At 42.5% G+C, this 27,920-nt stretch overlaps 1 protein-coding gene across 2 annotated transcripts in view; it reads right to left on the minus strand.

Annotated features, from left to right (window-relative positions):
• The window catches only part of LOC119648949 (gonadotropin-releasing hormone receptor), a 572,447-nt gene that overhangs the window by 70,218 nt on the left and 474,309 nt on the right, over window positions 1-27,920 (minus strand). For both annotated transcript variants that reach the window (XM_038050866.1, XM_038050864.1), the window contains exons 3-4: window positions 6,709-6,892; window positions 6,430-6,629 (exon numbers count right to left, since the gene is read on the minus strand). In XM_038050866.1, coding sequence (XP_037906794.1) covers window positions 6,430-6,629; window positions 6,709-6,892 — 384 coding nt within the window. The remainder of the gene's footprint in view (window positions 1-6,429; window positions 6,630-6,708; window positions 6,893-27,920) is intronic.

Below are 27,920 nucleotides of genomic sequence, written 5' to 3' on the forward strand. Positions count from 1 at the left end.
TCTGACCCGTGCAAAGGCGTCCCTGCTCCCTTGTTGGCTAGTTCGTCCGCTGCCTCGTTGCTTTCCAATCCAACACGGTCTACAAACGAACCGAGCCGAACGTATTCAGTTTCTCAAGGCATTCCCATACCAGTTTAGACTTCACCTGGTTGGACCTAAGTGCTTTAATCACTGCTTGGCTGTCGGTGAGAATAGCAATGTTCTGCCCCCTGTAGTTCCTTTGGAGATTAAAGGAGGTACATCTATCTATGACGTATATTTCTGCCGGGAATATGCTAGTGTACCTACCCATTCGCCCGAAGTACATTTTCCTTGGACCCATGACCCCGCCATCCGCTCCCTCTGCTGCGAGGCATCCGTCAGTGTACCAAGTAATCATTTGCTGGTTGAACCCGTATGTCCCAGCCACGTGTTTCAAACTTTTTATCAAAGTGAAACCCGTTGTCATGTTAGTTCTTGGTATCAGTAACCTGATGAAACCTCTTTGTCATGTTATCCCTTGGTATCAGTATTCGGGATACCGCCTAGAGAGAATATCAATCTTCCTGCGGTTTAGGCAGCTCCCGCCTCACTGATATTCCCGGCCATCCTGAATATTTCCCTCCTTCTCTGCATCTGTATGTGCAGATGAAGAGGGGTTAATCCCTCCAGGGATGCCGTTGGGCATATCCTCCACTGATATACAAAAGCCAGTCTTTGGTGCTTGTGTAATTCCCTGGCTTGTGTACTGAGTTCAGTTCTTTCTGTCCAGATTACCGCTCCTTAGGTAATCATTGGCCTTACTAGTGCAGTATATATCCAAAGTAGTATCTTCGGGCTGCAACCCCATTTTTTCCTGCTATGGAGCTACAAGTCATCAGAGCCCTCGTGGCAAGACCGATTATTTGCTTACCAATTCTCAATAAGTTCATAACAACGAATCACTTTAGTCGCTGTGTCGATTACGGCAAGGGTTAGGACAGCGTCCCGTACATCTGGCTAATCGATCTAAATTGAATTGACCCTAAGTTAATAAACTTTTTGGCGACAGTCATGGAGGGGTGGTATACTACCTTGTTAGTGTGTTTAACTGCTGGTATCACCTCGGAGCTTATCCGCATACGCAGGGACATTTTCAGAGGGGACTTATTGAACCCTTTTTGGTTTTTTGGCTACTGAATGAAGTTGAGAAATGAACTAGGTGGTTTTTAGATACTAGCATTGAGGAAGGAGGCACGTGGTCTCCGAAATCATTGTATGCGGGGAAAAAATAAAAATATTTACAGGATAAAGAAAAACACCTAGTTCTTTTCTCAACTTATATACCAACTTTAAAAAAAACATGAACATTAATTTTAACTTACTGAATGAAGCTAGAGGACATAGTTTTGGGAGAATATACAACAATCTTTTAGTTGAGGTGTATGCCATCCGAAGAACCACAGTATGGGTGATTGACATGTGATGGAAGGACAGATGCATCGAATTCTACAGTGACAGTCAAGCCAGTGAGGGTGCTGAGCACTCCTTTTATCACCATCATCACTATCATGAAAAAATTAAGTAAATTCAATTTTTAGATCCGTTACGGCAGAACAATTTTTGGTGATCTTGGGAAATGCCTTAGCAAAAGAGGATCCAATTACGCTAAAGTCGGAACCAGAGCGAGCAATTAGAGGTGGATAGCGTTGATCAATGCTCTTATCAAAAACTAGCAACAACCTTGAGCCATATCCACGACAAAGCCTAAATGCGATTAGAGACAACAAGTGGAGCAACCCGAAGGTGATCTAGAGACGGTGGTCCACCCAACAACAATCGTTCCTAGAATTTATTTTCCCACAGAGGTAGTTCGCTTAGTCCGTAACAGAGAGAGAATTACCAATTACTAGGGGTCAAGCAGTGCACTGTAGGATAGACTGACAAGGAAGATAGCTCGCTGAGCCCAACCCATCTCTCTTTGAGGGTGAGTTGTCTCTTTTCTAGGGCGATGTGTGATTCTTCAGAGGCCAAGCCTCTCGTCTACCAAGACCGTTAGTGAGTGGTGATAGCCACACCCTGTACGAGGTGACCCTACTATTAACAAAACGCCACGGATCTAGGCTGGTAAGTCGAAAAACACTTCCCCAATCCAGGGTGTCATGCGCATCGTGCCCTTTGGATAGTTTACAATCGGGGGTAACTGACTGTATTTGAACGGAGCCTCACTGATACCTGGTCGCCTCAGGGAGTAAATTAGACCTTACCGTGCTACGGGGAGCTATGGCACGGCGCACCTCCTAAACCTCATACTCGTGGGAATCAAATGAGTACCCGTAAAACAAGAATAACTACAGCCAATAAAGCGGGACCCCGTACCGGAGGCATATCTCCGAAATACTGAGAACCAGGTGATTATACCCAAGAAGGGAGAAGTTGGGACGCCAAGTAGTGGATCCAAGGTCAACATTGCTGTACTGCGAGGGTAACAACCGACAAACACCACTGCTCAAAAAGCAGGGACTAGCAAAAGCACGTCTGAGATAAATATTGACAGGTTTCAGTGCCACAGGTGCTAAATGGTGCCTGCGCTACTTGAAGGAAGGCCTGAAACCGGAAGAGGTCCTTAAGAAGGCTCAGGATAGAACTAAGCCATCTTTATCGGAGCTAACAAAGCGAGATGCAGCAGAAATTAGTCCGCATGAAGGAAATACTCTCAAAAGATCTAAACCAGAACCCAAAAGGGGAGAAAACCGGGCAGGTCAGGGGTGAACCTCCTAATCATAGTGGGAATTCCTACTGGTCACTGTCGGTTAAACTATCACCTAGAGAAGCTAGGGATATCTACAGACACTGCCTGCACGTTCTGTGCGGAGTTTGATGAAACCTCTATACATGCTCTGGGACCGTATCCGGTACTTGTGCAAAGTAGGTCGAGGCATCTAGGAGAACACTTAATGCCAGATGCAAAGTTGAAAGATCTGGATGTAGGGAATGGCCTAAAGTTCCTAACGGTTATAGGCTCGCTTGAGATACTATGATTAATGGGTACACTTTAACCAGTAAAAGGGGCACAATAGTTCTTTAAGGATGCGGTGCGACATAAGAGAATAATAGTAATACCAATTACTATACACTCATTATCAATTGAAGACACATATATTGGAACCTTATATCACAAATCCTTCCATTACATCACCAACTACTGAAAGGAGTTCGCTATTTGGGAAGTACCACCAAGTTTGATAAGAATTCTACTACTATTAGTATAGCTATAGCGTCAAATTTGCCTTTCTCGTTTGGATTTACTCCATTCTAAAACATGTTAGTAAAATGAACTATACCAGAGTCCAATACGTATATAAGACGAAAGAATTCTTGTTACCTATAAACTATTGGAAAATTTCTTTAAAACGTTTTCAGCTGAAAATCATTTACTAAATATATTAAATATCAATTAGGCTTATCTTGTATGGCGAATCTTCCAAGAATATTATGTGACAATTGCAGACGAATCGGAATAAAACTAAGGAAGATGCAGCGGTTTACGTCCCAAACATGACACAGCGGACACTCGTGGTGCGAATGGCAAAAACTGCAGTTGCAAATGCATTGGTTTCCTTCAAATAAACGTATAGTGCTTTTGCCCAGGATGTTTTGGATGCTATCAAGCCTATCTATGAACATCTGAGGAAAGATCTTGGGTCGATTTGTGGAGGCTTTGTGCACAAGGACGATGATAGTTCGAACCAACTTATTTGGAAAATCTCACCAAATCATTTGGATGCAGCCACTATCACCGTTGTTGTATCTTATGCGACAGCCAGTCTTCAATTAAGGTTCTTTGCCTTACTAACTGGACCAAACGGTCATGAATGGACGCGATAAACTGAGTAGAACAGACGAAAGAAAGAAAGAACTCTTAGTAAGTAGACAGTAGCTAAAAGATGCTTCTAACATCATGGATGATAGCGACACCCTTTATGAATCTGGGTGAGGTAAGCCGTGAAAACTCCCTTATGAACGTTTTATTCCAAATTTTGTAGTGTTCAAAACTTCAAAGCTTTTTTCTCATAACTCACGCTTTCAAGGTCGGTGCCGCTCATAATTTCAAAATGGCTGCACCGATGCTTTTTTTTCAAATCTGTTAATATTTTTTATTCTGCCGGATTTTTTTCGCAAAAATCGCAATTTTTACTTCAAAGTGTTCCCAAACAGTGAAAAACTGAAATTTCGAAAAACCCTCCGTTCGGTTATTTAAGAAAAGAACGTTGATTTTTGCTATCGGGTGACCCAGCACCGAGTTATGAGGGGCACGCCAATTTTATTTTTTTTTTCCGAGATGCTTCCGAATAATTACTGCTCTTGACTTATTTTTTAATATTTATTCATGAAAATTTTACACAATATTCTTCAACTGGCATACCACAATGAACAATGCAAAAAAAATTCACAAAGTTATGCCTTTTTTGAACGAATTCACGTCATTAAATGGTGGGCTTCTCAGATATGTTAGGGGGAACAACATTTTTGTTTTCACAAAATATGGTAATGCGGAGTGTCAAATGAAAGGGTTCGATTAATCAATCTTATTTTTAATATTGGGTGAAATGCAGCGAAGTGTGGAATGTGCCCAAAAGGTGAAACAGGTCTCGTTCTCAGAACCCATCAAACCGAAAAACTTGAAAGATGAAAATAGTGATGTACATATCTATGCTAAAACCAAGGCTCAAAATACATCCTATTACGATATTTAGTCAAATGAAGTCAATTCAGCGGAATCCCGATAATTCCCACATGGATTATTCGTATTTCTGGCTAATTCGAAGAAATTTATCGGTCTCCAGAGTTAATTTTCTTTATTTTGTACTGCTGACAGTTGGTAGTCCTGATATTTCGTACCAAATCGTCAGTCCCTAGACCATACGAATTATCGGGATTTTACTGTAATATTCCTGTTTTTTAGAAATTTAACCGAAAAAAACTATACATTCATTCTAGAAGTAGGCCATATGACTATTATTAACAAAGTAATAGCAGGTCAAAATTTTGTATTGCACGTGAATTTATTGCACTCATATGAACGTTGGAGTTGGAGTTTGTAGACATATCAAAGAATATTTTGAATATTTAGCCTTATACAATACTAGTGGAAAAAATGTGCAGCGTTAGAAAATTTCTCACTCAAGATAAATACAAAACCTTTATATTGATTTACGTTAATGACATGTCTCACTTTTCTATCGTAATATGTATGAAAGTAAGGGAACACAACCAACTACGCCTTACATACATCAGAATTCAAATTTGAAGTTCAATTCCAGAGTATTTTCGAAATCAATTCATCCCTAAAGTTTGCAGTTTTCGATAGATAATGATTTTCAAATTTAATAAGCATGAACAATGTTGCTTTTCTTCAAAAAGATATTCACCAGGTGAATTCCCAAACGTAACGTTCCATATTTTTCTCCACTATAACTTTTAAAATTAAATGATCTCAAACAGTTTGCGACTTTTCATAACCAAATTGTCGCCCAGAGAAATCACTTTGGACTCATAATGCGATCCAGTACACAAATCCTTGTAACACATATATCTGGAAGGTTCTTTATTATCCGAATCTCCCTGAAGACGGATCGCAAAAAAACTTTTTATTTATGGGCGTTGCATTAAAAACACTCCTTCCGTAGTATTTTCCGAATGAAATACCTGCAGAGAGCTCACTGTCTATTTTAGGCTTCAAATTCTTATCTGTGAGGACGGTAAGCCCACAATATAGCTCTGTTAACTTTTTTCTTGCAATTTTCAAATGCGAAAAGTTCTGCGCACGGAATGACAGCAGGGAAAACAAATTGGGAAACTTTTTATTGAGAAGGAATACAACCCATATTGTGTACCTGAAGCAGGGAAGATACTTCGGTCGGGCGAGATGACTTTTTAGTACTTCCTTTTCTCAATTGGAAAAACATTTTCTTACGGAATTTACATTCCGTAATAAATGGATCTGGAGGCAGGCGGACACCGAATTCCGACCAGAAAAAAGTCAACCTAGAACCATTAGAAATCTGTGGGCTCGTTTCACGCTATACAGATATCCGATAGGCCACGTTTTGTGTGGTAATCTTATAAATCTTTAAAGAATAAGTTTTGGTATCCCATTCCTAATTACACAAAATATTTTGGCCAGGCAATGTAAATTTCATGAAAAATGGTCTACCTATTCTTTGCCCTTATTTGGGACTGGGGTTTTTAAATAAAAGTATGTAGGGATGCGGGTATGCCTCATGGTTGATTAATTGTCAGAATCCTATTTCTGAATCAATTATTGCCATATATTTCAGTTTACTATATTTGATGCCAAATATGTATATTCGGCTTCTGTTTCGTTTTGAGGCCCAAATGAATTAGTATCTAAAAGTTCACTTAATTTTTTAATTAAATAGCAAAATTTTCAAATAATTAACAACTTACTCTTTTATCAGGATTCAAAAACGTAAAAATAATCATCATGACGTTGTACGGCGTCCAACAAATTAGAAATGCTACGACTATCACAACTGAAATCCGCAAGGACTTCATTTTCGCCTTATGTATCAGGCGTTGTCTATTCGTTAGTTGAGCCCTATTGTTATAAGCAGCATGTTTCGAGTTTTGAAACATCTTTTCGCTTCCTGCAAGAAACAAAAAGAGTGTGTATGCGTGCGTTAAATGACCACTGCGGGACTAATGAGACTTAATGAGTATTATTACCTGATATTGTCCTAAATGTAGAGAGGTACGTTACTATTAATATACACAGAGGGATAATAAAAGTGAAGAAAAGCGTAAACGTTGTGTAGAGTTGTTCCTGCCATTCGGCTGTGTAGAAACCGTGCGTTACACACTGGTAGAAATCCTCGATGAATGGGCCTTTAGCAACACGAAAGATAAAGACCTGCAAATAGAAACAAGGGAATTTTATTATTTAATAGAAGGACATTTCAGGAATTTTACATGTCTAGGGAAAGGGACAATTACTCGTAGTTATATGAAATGTTAGACGATGTCTTTGCAAATATGACCATTGGGATGCAGAATGTTTATTTGGTAAAGCAACCACATGGAGAATTACTTCAATTGAATTCTGATTGAATTGTGTTCGTACCATCCGTTGATTGATATTCAGTAGCGCTCGTTTGAAACCTTTAGTTCTTAAAACAGAGAACTCCTTGACATATCGGAGTGGCTGCTACAAATCTTGGGTCGTTATGAATTTTTACGTTTGCCTTAGGGCTATCACGCTCATTGATAATCAAACGAGGTGAAAATAATAGTAAGAGAAAGAACTGGGTGAATGCTGTTGGAAATTAGAAATTCTAGATTGTTCTGCCAAAGCTCAAGTAATTCGAGCAAACGCTCGATAGATGACGCTTCGGTCGACACGCGACATCGGGGCCACCAACGAACAAGTACCGTGTTCCGAAACGACTGTTTATATCATTACGCATCGGGCTTTTAACCCCATACTCGTTGTTAATCTTATTTCCTTTAGGTTATGGGTCTAGATTATCGCCGGAATAGAAAGTGAAGTTAGACCGGAAAAACATGATTCTGAATAAATCTACGTGAGGCGAACATTAAAGCAATTTTCGACCGTGGCGACCTATGAGAAGTGGTGAATTAGCTGGGATTGAGAACAGCAATAAACCTATGGTACACATAACCCGAAATTTCGAAGAGGAACAGTTGACATATATTCAGCAAATTATACCTGAGGAGAAAATTAAGTTCAATACCCGAATCTCTCATCTGCTATTCCTCGTATTTTAGATTAAGAGTTTACTAAGCAGTAACGGTCGAACTTCTATTCCACTTCAAGTTTTAAAGTGGAAATGGATAAAGAAGAACCCAGAAATTCTTCAATGTATCATGGCCCTAATTTTGAACAAAAGGATCAACCGCGAAAATTGAGCCAATCAAAGTTAAATAATCTCATTCGAGACTTTGGCTTGTCATAGCATTGTGGAACTTCTAGGGTCAATGTTACGGCAATGGAATCTTATTCAATATAAAAATATAAAAGATGCCAACGGAATCGGCATCCGTTTTGGAGAGGAGAAATGGTCTTTATTTTTGTTTTGCTGACGTATTATTGATTTGATAAAAAGCTTGAATTTGAACCATGATGCAACTGAATGGGTGTTATTCGTGGACTCCTTTAAGCTTAGTTTGAAGGCAGCATTGTTTCACAAAGCCAAGCGTCTTCCTTTTCCAACTGCATGAGACCTGCAAACTTGATCTTCTTCGACTGAATCAAATGTGCTGAATATAAGTAGGAAATCTCCGGCAATCTAAAAGTCATTGATCAACTCTTAGGCGGGCGCAAGTTGAGATGCAGCTTAGTTAGGTAACGTGACATGACTCACGGTGACTTTTGTGAAACCAGGAAATGAATGCAACAGCGAATGTTCGTACGGAGGGTGACGTGATGCCACTTGGGAGCGTCCGTGACTTGCGAAGGTTTGTGTTCATGGCTTAGTTTTCATGACTGCTGCCTGCGTTGATTGATAACTAGGAAATATTGGCTCCTTGATGAATCCATGTAATTCAAAAAAAATTTCATGTGTTGCTTAATGATAAGCTTTATATTTTTATTAGAAAATTTGTTCACAACGATAAATTCACTGATTCTACTTTCCTTTTTGTGAATGATTTTAATTTAGTTTATTTCCACGAATACGTATTTCATTTTTCTGCTACCTTCTGCAGCGGAAAAATCCCAACAATTTCCTAATCTAAATATATACTAACTAAATTCATCGTTATTTATTCAATTTTTTTCAGTAAAACAAAACCATATTAAAATCGTTTTACTGTCTGTTTCTGTTTTTTTTTCTTTTTTGAGGAGGTGGGGTCCTCAAAACACAGTGGCCTGGACACGCTAGTGTGTGGGATTATAAAGTTAATAATAGTATATTACTATAATTTTTAACAATTGGCTGCAAAGCCCCTTTAATTTCATCCTAGTACCACCCATTTGCAACAATGTAGGCTTTAATATAGAGCATGATCCTACCAAGTTTGATGGAAATCGCACTATTATTAACAAAGTTATAATAGGACAAAGTTATCGCTTCTTTCAAGATTTTGAACGCCAATATCACTTGAAAGTGGATATTTTCACATAATATATGCATATATTACTTGCTGCGCACTAATGAGACAAATGCACACTCAAATGTCTTTAGAAAAGTAATACACACAACCTTTCATACGTGAAGCGTCCTGCTTTCGGTTTCCCCACCTGCATGCTATGGTTTTCGAGCTTTTACGGAAAATCATTGAAAAACATTCATTTTTTTATAAAAAAGACGACATGTTTGGACATGAATAATTCGAAAACTACTACCTGTACGAACAATTTTCACTAAAAATTGATAGCCTAGAATCTACCATTTAATCAATTTCTGTGGTTATTTCGAACAAAAAAAAGGCTACCCGGGAGGGGAGGTGCCACACTCCTCCACGTGGGGAGGCGCATATCGGCGCGGCCCCCACCCCAAATATTATGTCAATCGGCCTCGACAGAAAATTCAGATGTTGAAAGCTTTAACGACTGAACTATAAGTAAAAAGATTGATTTTATTTGACATATAAAAATCAAATAACCGTAAATTAATAGAAAATGGGTAAAAAGGAAACATTAAGGAGGAGAAAAAAATGCAAGCGGTATATATTTTAAAGGGGGAAGGTCAAGCTATATAGCGACTGCTTTAAATATCGGTGTTATGAAATCGGAGGTATCTGAAATCGTAAGAAAATTCAGTATTTTTCGTCATTAAGTAAAGGATTTTTGGAATAGTCGAAAGAAGACTACTCAAAGGAAAATTGACTAATTTTGTGGGAGGCTTGTGAGAATCGAACTGCAATCTCGCAATTAATATTCTTTGACGTGAGAGACGCTTGAGGGTGATATCCCAACATTTACTACGCAGGCGTTTGTGGTAAAGCAGTTTGGAATTCAGGAGGCCAGCTAAACGCTGAAGTTAACAGAATTTGTGCGGCGAGGGTGATTGAATTACAATTCGAACTATTAGAGAATATATAATTAGGTTAATTTTTCGAACTTCAAGTTCTGGCTTCTTTTATTTAGGTCAACTTAAACGACGAACATCATCTAGAGGGTGGAAAATTATGTTGAAAGAAGAAAGGGTGAACGCTTTTCTGATGCCTGTATGGCCTAAAATGTAAAATATCCGACAGCAGTAATGGTTTGGAGCTTAACTTCTTGGCAGTAGATTAGCCTAATACAAAGCGTATTTTTGCTATATACATATTTTGGGAATTGCAAGGTTAGGGTAATAGCATAAGTTGAATGAAAGCCGTTTTAAAGTTTTGTGTGAAATTGCAAATTTTTTTTCACAGAATATGGTCGTGTGGGATATCAAACGAAGGGGCCCAATTAGTAAGCCCCGTATTTGATATAGGATGAAACATAGGGTGTGAGGGCCCAAATTATGACCCCGAAAAAGTGTAACAGGTCTCGTTCTCAGAACCTATCCAACCGAAAAATCTAAAAAAAAACGCAGTGGTGTATCTAAACGAAATCTAGGCCTCAAAATAAATTCCGTTCTGAAATGTGCACAAATAAAATGCTAGAAGCACAAAATTTGGCTTAAGCATAAGACATGACATAAGGCCTATGTAACTTTGTCAGGTTTGATGAAAATCTTTTACATTTTATGTGAATTTCGTGCGTTCTAAAACGTGTATGACGTCAACATATCAATTCGTGAATACCACAGCAAAGTGAACTCATAGTGATGGGGGTCGCAGGGGAACATTTCGTGTTAGTTTTTTTTAACATTTACATTTACATGTATATACTAATGAAGCTTTGGGGTTATGCCTATTTCAGACAGATATGTATATTTGTAGATTAAACCAGCGGTATTCAATATATGTACTCTATAAGTACATAGAATTCCAAACTCTTGGCCGTGTTCGAAAGAAGAATCCTTCGAAGAATTTTTGGCCCCCTACATGAGGATGAACGAATCCGTAGCCTAGATAACGACGAAATCTATGAGCGATACCATGACCGGTTGTGGATAAAATCCGGCTCAATAGGTTACGGTGGGCGGGTCACTTAATCTGTATAGATGAGGATGATCCCACCCGGAAAGTCTATAAGGGCAATATCTATGGTATGAAAAGAAGACGAGGCAGACCCTGCCTAAGATGGAGCGATGGCGTAGGTCAGGACGTCAGACGGCTTTTATTCGATAATTGGTGGACTTCGGCGCAAAACCGGGATGTCTGGAGTTCCTTATTACGGCAGGCCTAGACCGGATACCAGTTGTTGCGCCGTTGATGATGATGATAGGTACACATGTTTGCTTTTGTGTGCGAAGTAAAACGAAAATATGTGCACAATCAATTTGTATACGTGCATGTATAAGTAGAGTATTCTTAATAGACAATGTTAGTTTGTTTAGGGTGATCTACGTCTGTAATATGTATGTACATAAATCTTGCAGTCAGAAAAAATATGGAGTATTTTGGCTGTTTAGCCATATACGAATAAAAAAATGTGCGTAGAAAGTTTTCATATATGATGAACACAAAACCTTTTGTACCCAAAGCACTAGCTTCCGGTATTCCGACTTGTTTTGTATATGATTTGGTTATTTAAATTCAATATCGATCATGCTTCTCTTTGTGATGGTCTCAAAGTGAGAACTGTGAGTGAACTCTCCCTTCTATCGAGTGACTGATTTACTTAATCCTCTAGCATTTAGCTAACATTTTGGGAGTAGATCACTTCGGTAGAAATGGTTTAATTACCTCTCTTTTCTACCCAAGTGATATTCTAATTCCAGGCAAGTGTCTGGAAGTAATTAGCATCGCCACAGTACTCCCCTGCTAGTGATTGCGTGCAAGGAAATTACGCCGGTTAAGATGGCTATCTCGTCACGCTAGCTGTGAATCTGTGGTCTTGTTATTGTTAAATTATTGAAGGACTGCCTGGTAACAACCAGCAAATCTAACCCATCTATTACATTTAGTTGAGTTTGCCACTTCAGGTTGTTGAACTTGAACTTCAACAATTTTTCGGATGTCTCTCTCGGGAGTGGGCATTAGGTTTCCTGACTTGATCTGAGACCGGATTCTCTCCGATATTGTCGGCCATCACGTAAGCAGGTTTGAACCGATCGATTTATACTGAAATGATATGTCCGGTAACTTCAACTCGTTGGCGAAATTAGATGTGTATACCTTTTCGTTGTTGGACTGTAAGTCGAAAAATTCACCTGGGAGGCGTAATGGCTGACCATACACCATTTCTGCAGCAGTTGCACGGAGGTCTTCCTTCCAAGCTGTGCGAATGTACAGCAGTAGTAGCACAACAGACAATGCTTCTGTCCAGCGGCTGTTGTGACACCATTTTGCTGCTTTGAGCTGCCAGTTTCTTTGGTCGAAGCCCTGTGTTTCCTTGTTGAAGCATTTTGAGTTTTTCATCCGCGGATTGAGACGCTGCAAGCTTTGTGTAATCGCTAATTAACAGCAACTCCTCAATATGCGATAATGTGTGCGCGGTAACGTTATCGGAACCGGATACGTGCTTGATATCGGTGGTAAACTGCCCAATATTGTAGGCAAAATTTAGGTAGTTGGCATTCGTTCTTTTTGTAGAAAGCGGATCACAAGCCTCTGATCCGTAAAGATGGTGAGCTCCCTCGCCTTAACCATATGATGAAAGTGTTTTATTGATAGCCAGTAGTTTCCGGTGGTGGTCAAAGGGTAGTATAGGTCCCGGGGCGAAACGTGGATTGGTACCCACGATGGAGCATAAAACCTGGGAAATGCCTGCTGAACCAACACCAACAGCTCTACTACCAAACCCTATCTCCACCTCCACGTGGTGACCGCTGGGAGCTCTTTCTTGACGAAAAGCTGCAGACGGAGAAGGATGAAGGCGAGTCTCCCGCGCCTAAAAACGGGACAAATTGTACCAACTGGTCCTCCAGGTTGGGGGTTGGGTAGGGCTGACAACCCTACACGGAAAACAACCGTTACGAAGCCACAACAGGAGCCTCGGATAGGATGGATATCAAAACGACGGACCCGGCAACGACAAAGGAACAACGATTTGCGCATTTTCTCATGGAACGTGCGCTCCCTGTACAGAGATGAAGCTGATAAGCAGCTAGCCGATACCCTGTCCCAATATAGGGCTGATGTAACAGCGTTGCAAGAGATGCGATGGACAGGGACCGGTTTCCTGGAGAAGAGCCACTACACCATATATTATAGCGGCCATCCAGTAAACCATGTGCTCGGAGTAGGTTTCTTAGTCAGCCAAAAAATGAAACCTGCTGTTATCGGCTTTGAAAGTATAAGCGAACGGCTATGCACTCTGCGCTTGCGAGGCAAGTTTAGAAATATAAGCCTCATAAACGTTCACGCCCCTACAGAGGAGACTGCAGAGTCGGAGAAGGATACCTTCTACGAGGCAGTAGAAAGAACCCTCGAAGCCTGTCCCAGATATGATATCAAAATCATACTTGGGGATTTTAACAGCCAAGTAGGGAAGGAGCCCGTATTCAGGCGATACGTTGGCTCCCATAGCTTACACGAAAAAACAAATGATAACGGACTGCGGACTATTCAATTAGCAGGGTCACACGAAATGGTTGTTGGAAGTACCTGGTTTGCGCGGAAAGCGGTCCACAAACATACGTGGGCCTCTCCAGACGGGACCACTTTCAACCAAATTGACCACGTGTTGATCGAACGCCGCCACCTCTCAGCCTTGATGAATGTCAGAACATATAGGGGGGCCAATATAGACTCGGATCATTATCTCGTTGGCATGGTGCTCCGAGCTCGAATAACAATACCACCTAGAATCCCCTCTGACAATCAGGTGAGAGTGAACACTGAAGCCATCCACAACACAACCCTCCGCGACACCTATAAGAGGGAAATGGATGCCGCAATAACCGCAGTCAATAGAGGGCCTGGAGATGAAGCATCAACTAATGATCTTCACAACCACCTGAAGAACGTTATCATGGATACGGCCACAAATATACTTGGCCCCAGCCGCAAAAGGAGTCGGAACGGCTGGTTTGACGATGAATGTAAGCTAGCAACGGAACGTAAGAATGCCGCATACCGAGTAATGTTGCATTCTCAAAGAACGCGGGCACGCGCAGAGACTTATCACGAACTCCGTCGAGCGGAGAAGCGACTTCACAGACGGAAAAAGGAAGCCTGGGAGAACCAACAAGTCTGTGAACTAGAAAAGTACAGGGAGCAACCGCACCAGGCGCGGAAGTTTTACCAACAAGTCAGCAGGATGAAGCCTTATACACCTCGATGCTCATCCTGCCGAGACAAAGAGGGAAATCTGATTTCCGACAGAATGGGCATATTAGAGCGATGGGTTGAGTACTTTGATGAGCTACTGAACAACCAGAACATCGGCGAGTTGGAGGTCCCGCCAACTGAAGACGACGGACAAATACTGCCACCACCAAGTTTAGGAGAAACAGTCCGTGCAATTCATCGGCTAAAAAATCATAAGTCGCCAGGAGCCGATGGAATTACAGCCGAATTGGTTAAATATGGAGGCGACCAGTTACACCAAGTGGTTCATCAACTTGTGCTCAAGGTATGGGACAGCGAATCAATGCCTGACGATTGGCAGCGAGGCATAATCTGTCTCATACATAAAAAGGGAGATATCACACAGTGCAGCAATTATAGAGGTATCACGTTGCTGAGTACCATCTATAAGATATTCTCCACTATCTTGCTAGGCCGGATAGCCCCATACGCCCAGAACATCATTGGTCCATACCAAAGAGGCTTCACTCCAGGCAAATCAGCAACAGATCAGATTTTCTCTCTGCGGCAAGCGATGGAAAAACTGTTGGAATATGGACAACAGTTGCACCATCTGTTCATCGACTTTAAAGCCGCCTATGATAGCATAGCCAGGGTAAAACTGTACACGGCCATGAGGGAATTCGGTATCCCGACGAAATTAATAAGACTGACTAGGCTGACCCTGACCAATGTGCGAGGCCAGATAAAAGCAGCAGGATCACTCTCAAGACCATTTGACATCAACAACGGTCTACGACAAGGGGATGCCCTATCATGCGTCCTCTTTAACCTGGCCCTCGAGAAGGTGATCCGTGATGCTGAGGTGAATGCAAGAGGTACGATCCTCTTCAAGTCCACCCAACTACTGGCCTATGCTGACGATATCGACATCATGGGAAGAACCACCCGAGACGTTCAAACTGCCTTCATCCAGATCGCGCAGGCGGCGCGAGATCTTGGGCTGCACATCAATGAAGGCAAGACAAAATACATGGTGGCAACGTCAGCACCGAAGACGAATCAACCAACAACATCAAACCGCACTGGTCAAACACAAGCACGAACAAGAATAAGGATAGGGGAATACAACTTTGAGACCGTTGACAATTTCTCCTATCTAGGGTCGAAAATCACAACCGATAACAACTACGATGATGAAATCCGCGCACGGTTGTTGTCAGCCAACAGAGCCTACTTCAGCTTACAAAGACTGTTCCGCTCGAAACGTCTCACCATAGGGTCAAAGCTCTTACTGTACAAGACTATGATCTTGCCAGTCCTCATGTATTCCTCGGAAACTTGGGTTCTTAGCAAGAAAAATTGCGAACTCTTGGCCGCGTTCGAGAGAAGAATCCTCCGAAGAATTTTTGGCCCCCTACATGAGGATGGACGATTCCGTAGCCTACACAATGACGAAATCTATGAGCGATACCATGACCGTCCGGTTGTGGATAAAATTCGGCTCAATAGGTTACGGTGGGCGGGTCACTTAATCCGTATGGATGAAGATGATCCCACCCGGAAAGTCTATAAGGGCAATATCTATGGTAGGAAAAGAAGACGAGGCAGACCCTGCCTAAGATGGAGCGATGGCGTGGGCCAGGACGCCAGACAGCTTTTAGGGATATCGAATTGGTGGACCTCGGCGCAAAACCGGGATGTCTGGAGTTCCTTATTAAGGCAGGCCTAGACCGGATACCGGTTGTTGCGCCGTTGATGATGATGAGTAGTTTCCGGTCGTTCGATATGTATTTATGTTCTGCTGGACCGAACTTTCTTGAAAACAAATTCAATGGTTGTCAACAATAACTAAACGGCTGTTAGAGGACTGCTACAATCCCGAAGTCAGACGTATCGCGGAAAATGGCCAAAGGTGCACCAGATTTTGGATGTGCAAGCAGCCTTGTCTGTTCCAGTGCGGTTATGGAAGGTTCAAAAACTGCGCAGAGACAAAGTATCCTAAGAAACTGATAATTTTACTGACCAAAAAAGCATTTGCTTGCATTCACGTCTACTCCATATTGTTGCAACTTTTGGAACAGAGCTCTTAAGTGGCTGGCGTGTTCCTCACTTGAAGATGAAACGACAGATATTTCATCGATGTAGGCATAGTAGAAGTCCAAACCTGTCAAAGCCTTGTTGATGAATCCTTGGAACATTTGCGCCGCATTCCGTAAGGCGAATATCTTAAACGGAAACTCGTAAGGACGGAACGGTGTTAGTCTTTTTAGTAGTAGTATGTTTTTTTCGGCTGCGGAATCTGGTTTAGTGCTCTTACTAAGCCTATTGTTGAGAAGACAGTTTAACCATAAACCATTTGCGCGAGATATTGGATGTTCAGAACTGGGTACTTGTCGGCGAAACTCCGGGAATTGAGTGAGCGATAATTTCTACACGGTCTCCATTCGTTATTCTTTTTATCTAGTGCAGCTCACGACCTATTTAATGGATGCGCCAATCATAGCTGTATCGAGGTATTGAATTCCTTTTTCGCTCTCTTCAGCATGCGGGGAGCCACTCATTTGGGTTTTAAAGCAGCTGGTGGTCCTAGCGTTGTAACTATATGATACTTAGCTTGGTGACACGTCATTTTTTCAGTTTCGTCCGGACGAGTAATTTCCAGACAGTCATATCATAATAAGGGTTTCCTGCAGTAATTGTTATAGTGGTCGGGATTGCACATTTTGCCATCTCTCCTTGGCAGGAAAGTTGAGCTGTTAAATCGCGAAGATAACCGTGCTGAAGATCTGAAACTAGTCTGCAATGTGCTAGAAAATCTGCTCCCAATTATGGATTTAGAAACATGCGTTATAATAAATTTCCATGGGAAATCCTGTCGAAGGCCGAGGTTAAGTGCGAGGTTAGCAATTCCATGTGTGGCAATTGATGTCCTGGTGGCAGTCGAAAGCTCGAACCATGCTTTCTACATAATCCTCGGAATTTTGAATACGAATAAACGCATATATTGGCACCTGTGTCTATAAGGAGCCGTCTTCTAGTACTTTCGTCGGACATAAACAGGCGGCATGAAAACGATGAAACGGGGCTTTTTTTAAGGACTCCCGCCACAATATCAATAATTTGCAGCTTCTCCTTACATTTATGCAAGACGGCGCAGATTGGTATACCTCCAGGACAAGCATGAATTACCTAAATTTAATGGATCCGGATGTACTGCCTTGTCCGGGCAATTCTCTGGATTTAAATTCAATGAGAATTGTTGGACTTATCTGAAACGCAAGGTATATCAGCGTAGAAACACTACCCTTACAAATTTGAGAAAAAAAAGGATGTATGTAGTACTATGTCGTTGATTCAGCAATAAATATTAAAAAAAGTATATTGGGTTCCAACAATAATAATAACCGCCGAAGCCGGTCCCAAGCCCGGTTGTGAAAGGAGGAGGGATGGATAGCTTCAGTCTGAATGGCTGTACACCACCGCAGCGTCTCAGGGGGTAGGTGAGGAAAGTGCAGGAACTTTGCAGTCTTGCAGATTACTCACTAAGGAAGCTATCTACACACCTGGCAGCTAGGGATAAAATGCACCACCAAAAAATGAGAAGAAGGAGAAATTTAAGGTCCGGTACGGATAACCGGCGGGAGTCGTCTGACTTGGTGACTGGGTCGGGCTCTCGTAATGGACAGCACGGCGTCGAAACCGCTAGTCGTGGGGCGGTTCGACGTCTAGGCGCCACGACGACCAGGAGCACAGCTCCGCCTGCTGCAGCTGTTTCGCCACAATCTGTGGCGACCACTTCAGCAGGTTCGCGTAGGAAGCGGATGAAATGGACTGAAGAAATGAACCTCTTCATCATCCGCTCCTACTACGAAATAACGGCGGGGGCGGGTACAACATCTTACCGCCCCTTGTTGCACCAGAGATTCGTCGAGCGTTTCCCGCAATTCGCGCACGTGACTGTGCAGCGAGTTGCAGACCAGTACCGCTTCATCACTCGCAGTGACACAATCCCGGCCACCATCAGGGAACGTGTTCGACTTGAAGTCATCGGGGAAACTGGTGACCGAGAGTCGATGGGGGCAGAGGCGGCGGCATCAACAACACCACGCCGCACTGCAGGCAACAGGTTCAGTACTCGCCGAAGCACTCTTCTCCACCGTCCAGCTGAGGTTTCCGCTGAAGTTCGGGACGAATTCCAAAGAGCGTGTATAGAATTCTCGGATATGGATCCTTTGCATAGACCAGGTATTCCCAGGCTCTATGCATCTCCAGCAACTCCGGGAATTCTATCTCAAATCAATGATGAGATTGCATCTCGACTGTGTGCTGATATGTCGCTGCTGCAACTACAATCACTTATGTATTGTGGTGCAGTTGCGGCTATCAGATTGCACGGTCAGAAGATTCGCTTTCGCGTTATTGGTTTGAGTGACAAAAGATATCCACCATGGAAAATTCGTCTGGAACGTCGGCGGGACTCACTAAGGCAGGACATTGCTAGACTGATTCAGATCAGCACTGGCAATGCCAGCCGATGGGTGAGAAATAAAGTGCAGAGGGTTTACCGGAACTATGCCATCCCCTGTGAGACACCCGTAGTTGAAATTCTGGACACACTAAAACAGAAACTTTCTGTCATATGCAGTCGGTTACGATGGTATGGCGAAAGCTATTCCAGACGTGTCCAGAATGCAACATACGCGAGGAACCAGCGGAGCTTTTTCAGATCTCTCAACGAATCCCAACAGAGCGCCCAGACAATACAGTTCTCGGTGACGGAAGCGAAAGAGTATTGGGGTGGACTTTGGGGGTTACCTGCCCAGCATGCTGAGCATGCTGAGTGGATCACCGCCGAAGGCACCCGCCATGCCAATACACCTGGCATGAGTTTCGCGGATATTACCGAAGAGAAAGTTCGACGAGCCATAAACAGCTCGAAGAACTGGAGGGGCCCAGGTCTGGATCGGGTGCAGAATTTCTGGTATAAGAAATTTACCAGCGTACACAGTCGGTTGGCACGCAGTATAAATGAGGTCATGAGTTGGCCGGAGGAATTTCCACCTTTCCTCACTGCGGGGATTACCTACCTTATCCCTAAGAAGGACACGGTGCAGGATCCCGCAGACACAAGACCGATCACTTGCTTACCAACCCTCTACAAATTCATCACGTCCATTATTAGTGGAAGGATCAATGCGCACCTCGAGACCAACAACATTCTGTCCGAGGAGCACAAGGGCTGCCGAGTTGGGTCAAGGGGTTGCAAAGAGCAACTCATTATCGACTCGGTAGCTGTAGGACAAGCAACTAGAGGCCAGAGAAACCTCTTCAGTTGCTATATCGATTATGCCAAGGCTTTTGATAGCGTTCCGCATACCTGGCTAATCGACATCCTACATCTGTATCGCATTGATCCGAAACTAATAAAGTTTTTGGCGACAGTCATGGAAGGGTGGCATACCACCTTATCAGTCCGTACATCTGAGGGTGCTAATACCTCAGAGCCCATCCGTATACGGCGGGGCATCTTCCAGGGGGATTCATTGAGTCCCCTTTGGTTTTGTATGGCACTGAACCCCCTTTCATGGCTACTGAATGATGCTAGAGGGCATGGTTTTGCAATAAAGTATGGCCTACGTGCTAAGTGCGAACTGACACACTTGATGTACTTAGATGACATCAAGCTGTATGCTGGTACTGACAACCATCTTAGAAGTCTGTTGCGAATAATAGACATGTTCAGCCGTGATATTCGGATGGAGTTTGGATTAGACAAATGTCGAATCCAAGCCATCCGCAAAGGTCATCACGAGCGACATGCCGGACATAGCATTGGTGACCTCCACATCGAAGCTATGACCGAGACAGACTTCTACAAGTACCTAGGAATTCTGCAAGGAACCCATGCTCGAGTTGGTGATCTGAAAGGAGCTCTGCTGTCCGAATTCCTGCGACGTGTAAAGCTGGTGCTGAAATCGCATCTCTCGGGGAAGAATAAAATAAGCGCGTTGAATGTATTCGCCATCCCTTCACTGGCTTATGCATTCGGAATATTGCCGTGGACGAAGACCGATCTGGAAAACGTCCAGCGGCGGATACGGACAACTATGTCCAAATTCCGAATGCATCACCCAAAGTCTGCCGTGGAGCGGATGAACCTGCCTCGTGACATCGGAGGTAGAGGCGTGGTTGACGTGGCGGCACAACATCATCGCCAAGTCGACTCGCTGCGCGCTTATTTTTACAGCAAAGAGCAGGCGAGTCCTTTGCATGCGGCTGTCAATAAGGCAGACTGTGGACTGACTCCACTTAACTTGAAGGATCGATCCTTCAATCCTCTGAGTGGGGTGAAGTCGGACCAAGAGCGGATCGATGAATGGAAGTCGAAGGCAATGCACGGTAAACACGTGAATTGTCTTTGGCAGCCATTTGTCGATTTGCATCTGTCGAACAGATGGCTGTGTGCTGGGGAGCTCTTTGCTGAGACGGAGGGGTTTATGTGGGCCATTCAGGATGGCGTGGTCGCCACCCGAGCTTATAAAAAGCTCATCATGAAAGAACGGGTGGAGAACGACCAGTGCAGAATGTGTGGTTCGGCGTTAGAGACGTTGGACCATCTCATTTCTGGCTGTACTGTTATGGCACCGGTGCAATACATCACCAGGCATAATGCTGTATGTAAGGTTATCCATCAAAACCTTGCATATAAGCATGGACTGATCACGGGGACATGTCCGGTTTACCGATATGAGCCGCAAGCAGTACTTGATAGTTCTGCTTACAGCATGTATTGGGACCGGCAAGTTCTGACTGATCGCCATACAGCACAGAACAAGCCTGACGTACTGCTAGTTGACAAGACGGGTCGCTCCGCGTATATTATTGATGTTGCTATCCCCCATAATAGCAACATTGAACGGAAATACGTGGAGAAGAAGGTGAACTATGAGCCATTGGCTTGTGAAATCAAAGGAATTTGGCGTCTCGAGCGGGTGGTTGTAGTTCCCATAATATTGTCAGCTACAGGTATTGTACCTAAATCCCTCACGGCTTCCCTTGATGTCCTGGGATTTTCGCACAGTCTGGTTCAAACCATGCAGAAGTACACCATTCTGCATACGTGCTCGATGTTGCGGGGAGTACTCGACGGATTCTCCCACTGACCTACCACCGGCCACCACCACCAGTGCCCCTTTAGTTTTTAAGTAGGTAGGATCGTCCGAGCCTAAATGCTTGGCACTTAGTGCTAGTATTAGGTAAAATCCGGCATCTGCCGAGATTGTGATAACTCGGAAATAATAATAATAATCGTTGGCGCAACAATCCATATTGGATCAGGGCCTTGAAGTGTGTTAGAGCACTTCATTCAAGACCGTAACGGTACACTAGGAGGCAATGTGGTCAGGTCAGCATTGCGCTCGCCCGAGATTATTACCCTGATTTGACTCAGGTACTCATTCACAGCTGAGTTGACTGGTATCCGACGTCAAATCACGATGCAAATTCCACTGCCACCAGTGAGATTTGAACCGCGATCTTCCGTATGACAGCTTAGTGCTCTAACCACTGAGCTATCCAGAGTTCCAACAATATTGCAAACATATGTCATTCAAATAATAAAATCATACTTCGTTAATCTGTATTCATAACTGTTGTTTGTATTACTGCTCGAAATGGTAACTTTACATATTTTCTTAGCGTTCATAATCCAATGAGCGGATACTTTCCCACAGTAGGACATCTGACCTTGAAATGAGGAGTATTCGGACATATTTTATGCGACAGGAAAGTGGTGAAAGTTTAATAATACGATTTCAATAGACTTAATTACTAAATCAAAAAGAAGATACCTCCTACCTAGTTTTTGTTAATTTCTTTCACTAGATACAGTATGCATATCAAAAGTTAGAGCCATTTGATGCATCATAACCTTCTTTTTGAGTAGCAAAATTAATCAGTTTGATCTGCGTATTTTTCCTCGAATCTTGCTTCTGAGAAGTATAGAAAGTACATTCTATTCAGAACAGGTCTGGCGTAAAGTATTTTTGGTGGAATTGAAAGGCAGCCTCAAGGCAGCCTACTCATGAGCTCATAAGAAAGCTGTTCATAAGAATCATTCTTTTGTCAATATGCTCCCTTGACGTTATAATCAGCTTAATGTGTAGTGCTTCCAACCATAAAAACTACACTCAATTCTATTCACCTCATTTCGTTTCATGCAGTGACTCATTAACACTTCTTTCTTGGTCATAGATTATCAATCTGTTTTCGTGAACTGTGACCACTTTAGCCCTAAATCCGTATTTATATGGCCGCCTTCTTCGTGTCGACTCAGGATGGCTGGTCGGCATTCCTGTGGCTAGTTTCTGCTTTATATTTTTAGAAAGGAAATTGCTGCGGGTATCATTCTCCATAGAAAGGAATCTTTAATTTATTTACCTCATTCTCCTTGATTTCCTTGGTGATATTGCGGTAAATGGGAAACCATTGAGGTGTGAGTTATTGGCAATTTGGTGGAGAAACCTATCAGATTTCATTTGCGGTCAAAATTAACCAAATGAATGAAGGCAAACCCCAATTTTTCGGAAAAGCGAAGAATAATACATTAGCAGCGATGTTTCTAGATACAATACAAAAGAAAGGAAAGAACAGGGTCCCTTGTGGTAGCTGAATGGTGAAAATACATGAATAAATATTCATGATTTTCTACTTGGACTTAATAAGGAAAAATCATTGGGGAACAGTACATCCACTGGAAAGTTTTTGAGAAATAAGTCATGCTTTTCCGTACAGAAGAATTTTATAGGATTCTTTAATGTTCATATACTTTCTCATTGTTTCTGAAAACCTTCAAAGGTGCGAGACGACACAGCCCGAAAGTAGACTCCTTAGACACCTAGAGGGCAGATTGATATGTATGTATAATATCAACCGAAAATGTTTTTCCTATTCTTCTTTAAGAACTCATTGAAAAAGATTAAAATTAAAAAGATTAATGAAAGAATTTATTTCTGTCACGTTTATAGGTGGATTAAAAACGAACAGTGTTATTGGAGTGTTATGGTAAAATCCGGTGTTCTAGTAAATTCTTACATCCGACCAACCAATATAAGGCTGCTCCAGCTTGACCTTTCTGCCGACTTAAAAGTTCTTTATTTGATTATCAAAATGTAATATTTGTTGGTGGGACCTTGGGGTCGCTTTCCCCTCTCTAAAATTTTAGGTTGCTGAAATTTAGATGCAAAATTGGTTGTTACGATAGCCACTCTAATTAATCTGAAAGTTGGGGGATGCCTCACAAACTGGACAGAGTTCTGGAGCTGGATTTGATAGTCAAGCTGCATTGAAGGCGCAAATTGAACTCTCTATCTAGATTCAATACGATTTGACTAATCTGGGTTCCTCACTGCAAAGTTAATCCTGTCGAAAAGCGGGAAGATTTGTACAAGCATTGTGGCCAGAACAGGGATTACATCCTATAATAAAGAAACTGGATCCACGGAACATATTCTACATGAATGCTCCGCTTATGGCCGCATCAAACATCACATTTTTTGCGCTAATGTGCTCCAAATGCAGCACTAGAGGAATTCCTGCGATACGTGAACGAATACGGAATGTCCACTAGACGGAGGAATCCAGTACAATAGTGCTAGTTTGAGTGCTCAGAGGGTTCCCTCTTCCCCACCACATATACACAAATCTAAGAAACCGTGCTCTACACTATGAAACCCGGTAAGGATAACAAAGAATGGCGGTCACATGAGCGATTACCCAGGGATTTGCCGTTCGACCGGATCGGCAACACGTCTCATGTAATGGTCTGCTGCGGCTCGAAGTGTCTGATGAATGGCACCTGGTTGGGCATGAGGCGACTCTGCTTTTCGATTATTGTCTTTTGTTTTCCTATAAAGAATCATTTGGAGTTACAGCGTCAGCCTCAGTTAATTTCATAACGACTTTATTATCTATTTTATATAAAGTCCCCATCACCTCATGTTCCTGCCGTCATCTAGGTTCTCACTACCGACATTATGTTGAATAAACAGCTATTTATGTTTGTTAGTATTTCCTTTATGTTCTTTTTTCGATTTTTTTTGCTCATTTAAACAGGAGAATTTTTTCCCTGCTGTACCATCCTTATTTAATGATAAGATATTGTTGTATGTCGTGTGAGCCCATTAAGGAAAGAAGGATATGGTTCCTCCGAAATCCTATAATGTAACGATGTCATGGGTTAAGTGATAAACATCAGACTTGCTTTTTGCATATATATACATGAAAACTGGAAAATTCTTTGTCTAAAAATAGACAGCAAATCATAAAAACTCGAGATTTGACTTACATATGACGCCCACAAGGATAAATTTGCCAAAATAACATATTTAATTTAACCTTCGTTCTAGCTCTCCCATATCCCAGAAATCTAGTCCAGAAACATTCCAGGGTAGGGCAGGTCTACTTTTGGTAATTTCAGAATTTCGTCAGCTTTCAGCGGCACCAGTTAATTGAAATTCTATCCTCTGAAAGCTGATAATAAAGTAAAGTCTCCAAATTCCAGAAATGTTTCGTTTGGAAAGTTGAGTATTATAAGATACATTCCCCAACCCCAAAATGTTCATTAATCCCGTGAGAGATTAACTTGGGACCTACTATTGTACGCATATGCTTGACATATATAGCACAAACAATAATTACATTCCATCACCAGCTCCATAATCGACCGACTAAATTCGGTCACAAAATGTCAGTTTGAGTAGCAGGTACGTCAAATTAGAGCACAAATGTTCGAATAACATCCAAATGAGCTCAAGGACTAAGACATCAGACCGCAATTATTTTCTCGAATTATTACATACACGCCGATCTCCTCCGTGGCACAGCCCCAACCCATACGAATTCAACCCTTGCTATTTTAAACGACGCTTACTTTAGCGTCAATTAATTTGAAACTTCATCCCCACCTAATCCTTAGCGCGTAAATTTAATTAAATTGCTTCCCGCCTCGTATGTGCGTTTCACGCTATGAAGTACACTCTCCTGACTATTCTGCGGTGGAAACGATTGCTACACATTGACAAGAGTTGGGTACTACTTACTTAATACTTCTTTAGATTTTATTGGGGGTGGCAGACAATAATAAAAATATTTTCCGTGGATATTCATTGAGCCTATTATCGAAGCTTTTTATGTACAGAATTGACTTTATAGCAACATGACACGGAGAATGGGGACGCAAACACTTCATGTCAAGTTGATAAAGTACGTAAGACTAATAAGGCCTCAAATCCAATTATTTTGTAAATTAAGCGTACGTTATCGGATAGCGTTCGCCGCTGTAATGAGCCATCAGGAATTTTTCCAAGGATGAAAATATGGCTCTGCTCGGAGACATTTTGGAAAGAGTATTATGTATGCTTTTGAAAGGGTATTATGCCTTTATGCTTTCAATCGTGCAGCTTTCGGGATTGAAGCAGACATAAGGAGTTCTCCTTGACTTTATCCTTGATATTTTTGAATTTGTATTGATCTTATTACTTGGAATAAGGCGCCATAGAATCTGATGCCTATGTACATATATCACGAAACTTAAAAGAGATTAGGGAAAGCTTTCCATGCACTCATGACTTTAGATGCGTGTGGGGTAAAAACCAACTTAGGTTACTTTTTTACATTAATTTGGATAGATTATTTAATATCTTATGGTCGTAGAACGAAACATTCTGATAATAATTTGAGTTGAATAAAAGAGGTACTGTGCAGTCTGCTCCCTATCACGACTACTTCCAAGTCGAAGCTTCTCTGCGCAACAGAAATCAGGAGAAAACAAACATTTTCCTAAAACAAACATTTTTATTACACCTATAAACATACAATTCTAAATTAACCTAACTTATGTACTACCTTAACAGCCTAGTTTAATCTAAGGTACAAAATATGGCCTAAACTAACTTATCACTAAAGAATAAATGGAAAAAATATCTGACAGTAGATACCGTTGTAGAAGATTATTCTACCGGCGGGGTCGAAAAGAAGGTTACGGGCCTGGAGAGATAAGAGGATTTGTGGGAACAGATGAGTTCGTAGAAGATTCTCCTCGACGATCTCGATCTGCCTGGCCTGGGAGATAAGTGGATTTGGGTGGGATATGGCGTTTTCAAGGAATTTGAGGGCATGACGGGCTAGGACGGCGTCGATGCGGGGCGTTTGAGAAGAGTCGTAAAGGATCTGGTTGGAGATGTTTTTGGAGCGGTCTTCGTTCTTGTATATGTTGGTGCAGTGGCGAAGGATTCTGCGTTCTTTGAGGCGGATTCGTTCGATTTGGTGAGGGGAAGCGTCGGACCAGAAGATGAAGCCGAAAACGAGGAGGGGACGGATAAGCTGCTTGTAGCAAAACAGCTTGGCTTTCTGAGGAGTTGGACTAGTGTATTTTAGGATTGGGTAGAGGGATTTGAAGGCACCTGTTGCACGGTTCAGTGCCTTCGAGATATGTGGGACGTGGGACAGGCGGGAAGTGATTGTCACCCCAAGGTAGGTGACTTCTTTGACGGTTGGGATGGTGTCGTTGTGGATCTTCAGGGATAGGGTTGAAATGCCGTTCCTCATTTTCGGCGTCATCTTAACGGTACCACGGAATACGATGGTTTCGCATTTTTGTGGGTTCAGGGACAGTTTCCAGCGGGTGAAGTACCGGTAGAGCTCGTCCAAATAGGAATTCAGGCGGGCTTCACCGGCAGGGATGTTTCTGGTGGAGGTGTAGAGGATGAGATCATCCGCGTATTGAAGGATTATGATTGGATTTGGGTGTGGCGTTGGTTTAGGAAGGTCTGCGGTAAACAGGGAAAAGAGGGTAGCGGAGAGGACTGACCCCTGAGGGATGCCAGCCGGGCTAGAATATGGGGAGGAGAGGTGTTCACGGAGTTGGACTTGGGATTTCCGCCCATCAAGAAAGCTAAGAATTAGCTTGCAGAGGTGCGGATGGAACTGGAGGACTTCAGAAAGCTTGTATGCGAGTCCGTATTGCCATATGGAGTCGAAAGCCTTCTTTATGTCGAGGAGACAGGCTATGGTCGGAGCGTTACGGTTGAGGCCGAGGAGGACGATTGACGAGTAGTGCATGCTCGACTGAGTGTTTGGAGCGGTTGGCGAATTGGAATTGTGGGATTGAATGATTGGAGTCACAGTGCTCGTCAATAATGACTTTCATGATCCGCTCGAAAATCTTGGCGGAGGATGAGAGGATTGAGATAGGCCTGTAGCTATCGGGATTTAGTGGGTTTTGGTTTTTTTTGGGGATAGGAACAATTCGGCACTCTTCCAATCTGTTGGGAAGTGGGCGTTAATAAGGCAGTGGTTGATGATGGAGGACATAATGGGGGCAATGCTTGGGGCGCATTTCTTAAGGACGATGGAGGGGAATTTGTCAAGCCCAACCGATTTCTTGTTTTTGGAGGCGGCGATGGCCGCCCTGACGGAGTCTGGAATGACAAAGTGAATGGGGAGAATATTCTCTCGCTGACTTGGGTCGGCGAGGACATGGGTGAAAGGATTTTGTGTGGGTTGGGGAATGAGGTAGGAAGGGTGGGTTAGGAGTTGGGAGACTTTTCCGTTTACCTCGTTATCGA

This window comes from Hermetia illucens, chromosome 2 (assembly GCF_905115235.1).
Source record: "Hermetia illucens chromosome 2, iHerIll2.2.curated.20191125, whole genome shotgun sequence".
Taxonomy (NCBI): Eukaryota; Metazoa; Arthropoda; class Insecta; order Diptera; family Stratiomyidae; genus Hermetia; species Hermetia illucens.